The sequence below is a fragment of the Corvus kubaryi genome, unplaced genomic scaffold, assembly GCF_017639235.1.
Source record: "Corvus kubaryi isolate FWS band 111438036 unplaced genomic scaffold, C.kubaryi_AGA036_p1.0 65159, whole genome shotgun sequence".
Classification (NCBI taxonomy): Eukaryota; Metazoa; Chordata; class Aves; order Passeriformes; family Corvidae; genus Corvus; species Corvus kubaryi.
Window position 1 is genome coordinate 51,709 of NW_024581802.1, and position 5,255 is coordinate 56,963.

Consider the following 5,255-nt stretch of genomic DNA (forward strand, 5'->3'; position numbering starts at 1 on the left):
CAACAGCATTATTTCCTCTTCTGTCGCGTTATCTTAAAGGGATGCCATAAAGGCATTGCCCCGCTCTCTCCCCGACCCCGAGTCCAGGCGGGCATTGCTCCCGTTATTTGGGGAGGCCGAGGTGGAGAGAGCCTGGCCCCGCGCAGCCAGCCCTGTGCTCGGAGGAGACGCAGATTCCTTTAACCCAAGGGAAGAGAAACTCTTTCCCGGTGCGCTTTTCCTTTCTCATCTGACAAGAGCCACTCCAAAACCCTCTCTCCTGCATGGGCTAGTCTTCAGGAAGCAAACTCAAAAGGCAAACAAATTCCTGCGGTTCCGTGAGCCGCACCACGGTGGTTTACCGGAGGAGAAACAATCGTGTTTCGCTGGGCATCTGTCCCGCGGCTTCCCTTGTGTTTAGGGGAGTTCCAACATCACGGCAAATCCCGCGCCGATGGGCGCAGCCGCTTTCTGGGGCTGAAAGCGAACTGCGGGGCCCCCGCCGTGCCCCGATAAGATGTGACACCCCCTCGTTTCCTCCCTGGCAAGGTTTTAAAGGCAGAACATTAATTTATAAGCCCCCTACAGATAATTTTTTCCCCCGTCCCATTTCTCTGTCCCAAGAGGGGTCGGCCAGGGACAGCGCCCGAGGAGCGCTGCCCTGCGCGGGCGCTGCGGGCATCCAGGAACGCGTCAGAACTTTGTGGGCGCCCCTCTTGGAGATCACCCGGCCTGTCGTGGCTCTGACGGAGCCTCTGCCCTCTCGGTTACACGTTTTTTGCCAATTCACCCGTCCCTTCTTCATCCGGCAAGACGTCTCGTGGCCGGCCGTATGCCCCAGCTCCTTCTCCCCCGGGCTTCTGGCAGGGGAACTCTGTCGGCCTTTCCTTCCCTTTCCTCGAGGCTTTGCTCCCCCTAGCAAGGGTGTCCTCCCCGGAAAACCCCCCCTGTCCTGAAGGATTTCTCGCCTGAGCTTTCAGAGAAGCAGCAGACGAAGGCCAGAGGTGCGCCCGCCTCCGTATCGCTGGAGGGCACCGGGATTTGTCCAGCCTTTCTCTTTATTCCTCCGTCTCCCCTTTCTTTCTAGCGATGCCACAGGCTCAGTGCCCATCGGCCGAGCCTGGGGGCAGAGGGAAGGTGGCCCAGCTTCTCCTGTCCTGCCCTGCCTCCGTGAGCAGGATCCCGGCCCCCGCGTATTCCTGTGCCGAGGCAAAAACCTCTCTTCCCAGAGGGAAGGACGGGGGCTGCTCACCGCCGCGGCTTTCGCTCTAATCTCTGCTGCTTGGCAAGGGAGGAGGGGGAAGCAGGCTGGCTCAGAAGCGGCCCCCGTTCTCCCTCGTGGCCCGAGAGGAGCGGAGCACGGAGCAGCGCGGCGCTTTATATTTTTCCGAGGGCGAAGCCAGCTATGAACCCGAGCGGACCCGTCGGATCCCGGCCTGGACCCCCGGGGAGCTCCGGTGGAGCCGCCCGGCCGCGCTCACCGGGGTAGGGGGAGCATCCGCCGTGTGTCCCCCCCGGAGCTCACCCTACCCCCACCCCGCCATCGGCCTCCTCGCCGCGCACAGCGCCTGGATGACGTCACAGCGCACCCCGGAGCCGCACCGCCGCGCTGTGACGTCACGGGGGCTTGCGGGGAGGCGCGCGGCGAACCGGAGCGACAGCGAAGCGAAGCGAAGCAAAACTAAACAAACCAAAGGCGCCGTGTCCCCCCCGCGCCCCAAAACTGCCCCGCCGGCTCTCGGCAGCGGCCCCGGGAGTCGAGGGCGGTCAGACGGCCCAACCCTGCCGGTCACGCGTGATCAGTGGCACAGACACATGTGCAGGCACACGCGGGATTACGAATGACATTGGTAACCTTCTCATCGGGTGCACAACTCTGCGTCATCAAATCCAGTCCTTGTCACTGCCTTCATTAGAAAAGAAAAGAAAACAAAAATAAATGTAAGTAGAAGGAGAAGGCTGCCTGGGGAGGCTCCGAGGCGAGGAGAGGCAGCTGCTGCCTTCGAGAGGGGTGAAGGAAGCTGGGGTAGCCACGCCAGCCCTCGCCCCTGGTCAACAGACTGACGTGGCTACAAACCATAGCAAACATTTTATTTACAGAAGTTATATATATATATATATTTATATTTATATATTTTGTCAGTGCAGTATTTCTTGGCCGGATTATTCGAAGCAACACGTTGCAACCAATGAGGACGTTGGCAAAATACTTCACATTGTAAATTGGGGGGGGGGGGCGGGGAAAGGTGGGGATTTCGGAGAGCGTTCTTGCAGTCCCTCGCTCAGATTTTCCTTGGAGAGAACGAGGGGCAGGAAACGGAGAATCAAAATAAAATTTAAAAAAACAAACCAAACAAACAAAAGAGCGAACGCCCGGTCTCCTGCGAGCAGCTCTGAGGGAAAGGCGGCCGCCACGCGCTCCGCCGCCCCAGGACCGGGGCTCCCCTCTCCGCCCGAGTCCTCGGCCCCTCTCCCTGGCCAGGCCGGGCGCTGGCCACAGGCGGGAGCGGGCCGCAGCCAGGGCCGGTGCCGGGCCGGCCTTGCCGCGCTCCCGGGACGGGGAAGGGAGATAAATTAGCGCACAGGTCCCGGGCCGCCCCGACTATAGGCCGCTCCGCGGCTCGGGGCTGGCGGCGGCGGGCGGCGGCGGGGAGGGGAGGCCGGCGCTGTCGCAGGACTTGCCCAGCCCGGCGGCGGGCAGGCTCCGCTCGGCGCCCTCAGTCCGTTCCGTGTCGCTGGGGGCCATGTCGAGGGACTCGGCGTCGCTGCTGTCGCTGTCGCCGTCGGAGCGGCTGGGGCTGCGCTCGGGCTCCCCGGGGGCGGCGGGCGGTGCGCCGGCTCGCTGGGCTGCCGGCTCCGGCGGCGGCTCCTTGTCCTTCTGGGCCTGAGCTTCCTTGGAGTGCCGCCACTTCATCCGCCGGTTCTGGAACCACACCTTCACCTGCGGCCGCACCGCCCTTAGACGGGCGGCACGGCCCCACCGCGCCCCGCACCGCGCCCCGCACCGCGCCCGGCTCCGACCCCTTCCACCGGCAAAGCGGGGAGAGAAGGAGGAGCCGTCCTCCCCTCCCGCTGCCCAGATCCTTACGAGACTAAATGGCTTTTCTTTGTTTTTTCCTCCTCCTAGTTTGTGTATTTAAATACCTCACACACCCCACCCCGTATGTGCTTGTTTGTTTGTTTGTTTGGATGGGGTTTTTCCTCTCTCCTTCTGCTTCTTCTTCCAGGAAACCAAATCTTGCTCAAGAAACCACAGCGTTAAACAATTCTGTGCGCTGCGGGCCCTCAATAGTGGAATCATTACAGAGTGGCGTTTAATGATTCCGTTTGAAGAAGTGTTTTCACTTCCTCAGAACGAGGGATTTCACAACGCGAGGAAAGATTTAGAACAAAAAAAAATTAAAACAAAAAGGAAAAAAAAAGGGGACATTAAGAATAGTGTGTTCACATCTACTTCCTTTGACCTAAACTGCCTCCTACAGCAAATTGCACTCCAGTAAAGCGCACACTGATGGTCTGCCCTGGCCCCGATCGTCTCTCTGCCCGGCCTGCTCCTTGGTGGACAAAACAAAGGCAAAACCTCCGTGCCGGGCCGCGGTACGCCGCGGAAACTGGGCGCAAGAGATGCTCGGGGGGAGGTGCAGCCCCTCAGACAGCCCCACTTATAGTAAAGGAAGGGAAAACACGTCGAAACCTTACTGCCCTCTGCTATCCATCTAAACTGGAAGTAAGGTTTGAAACAAAACCGAAGCCATTCTTACTTGAGCATCTGTCAGCCCCAGCATCGCCGCCAGTTGCTTCCTGTCCGGTTTGGTGACATACTTCTGGATTTCGAACCGTTTTTCTAAACCTTTCCTCTGCAGGTTGGAAAAAACAGCCCTGGACCAGGAGCGTTTCCTCTTGTATGTCTGGGGCAGAGTGTCCTTGGTTAGAACCGCGTACGGACCTGGGGAGGGGAAGAGAAAAGCGGGGGAAGAGAGGGGGAGACGGCGTTATTAATATTGCAGCCTGAAAGGGAGCATTCAATCGATCAGAATGAGAGTTGGACTGCGGTGTGCAGGGAGGGCCCGGGCCAGCGTGGCCCTGCCTGCCCGATGGATACGTGTCCTGTCAGCTTGTGCTGCCTCGGGCGCGGGTGGAGCTGCCTGGAACCCGAATTTCTTCCTCTCCCCCCTCCCCGCTCCTTCTCTCTCTGCCCAGGTTATTACTCCTGTACTCGATGGGATGGTCCTCTAGGTCAGGCCCTAGCCGACTCTTCCTCCCCCCCACGCAGCCCGGCTTTCGCCCAAAATCTGAACCTCGCTACAAAACACACACCCTGGCCTTTCAAAAGTGCCTGGCGAGTCCCTCCGGGAGGAAGGGGGCTGCTCCAGGACGAAGGGCCCTGCGCCACGGGAGGGTCGAGGAGGGACGAGATGTACCTGGAAAAGTGTCTTGAAATTGGTGCTGCACTGAGCTCCTTGGGTTTGTGTTTAAGGGACCCAGGATAGCAGAGGCCTCGTTAATGGGGTCTAGAGACGCGAAGAACTGGCCGGCGGAAGGCTGCAAGTTGGGGAGATGAACCCCAGTTTGGCGGCTCGTAGTTAATAAGGAGGTCAGATCTGCGAGCACAGGAACAAGGAGAGCTCTGTTATACCGCGGTCGAGACCGACAACCCGGCATGATCCGGAGCGGGTCCCAGGCCGGAGGGGCTCGGGGGGCCACCATGCAGCCGTCTCCCGCCCCCAGGGGCTCTCCTCGGGAGAGGCGGCCGTGCCCCGGCAGTCAGACATCCTCCGACATATTTACTCCCTTGGTCAGGATGTTTACAGGCCGCGAGGGGAGATGGATTGCAGCGAAAGCCTTTAGACGGGCTGTGCCCCGGGAGGCAGAAATCACTGGGCGCTCCGGGAAGTGCGGAGTGCTCCGCTCGCTATTTTCCCGCTATCGCTATTTTCCCAGGGGCGCAAGCCCTGCGCCCCGGCTCTGCCGTGCGGAGGTCAGGGCGGGGGCAGGGGGGGCTGGCTTAGTGAGCCTATTAGAGACTCCGATTTATAACTTTTTTTTTTTTTTTTTAGTAATTATTTTCTCGGCTAGATAGAAAAGTTTTCAAATCGCGGGTGTAGTCGCTAATCACAGTACAAGTAACAGAGCACCGAGAGAGTAAGCAGGGAAAGCGGACAAGCCAATTTCTCTACCTCTCAGCGTGTTGCCTTCCTTGACTTTGGGGTCAAACTCCGCCGATAAAATGCGGTCGATGCCGAATTTCAGGTCCTTGCTGGCGGGCGCCGGCGCCG

General features: G+C 59.7%; 1 protein-coding gene across 1 annotated transcript; it reads right to left on the reverse strand.

Annotated features, from left to right (window-relative positions):
* Positions 1-300: 300 nt before the first annotated feature.
* On the reverse strand, positions 301-5,250 carry LOC121673070 (H2.0-like homeobox protein; the record flags this gene model as incomplete). The annotated part of the gene is made up of 4 exons (XM_042046111.1): positions 301-2,920; positions 3,741-3,925; positions 4,401-4,580; positions 5,157-5,250. Coding segments are annotated over 4 exons (798 nt in total), but the record flags the coding sequence as incomplete, so codon positions are not given.
* Between the last annotated feature and the right edge of the window lie 5 nt (positions 5,251-5,255).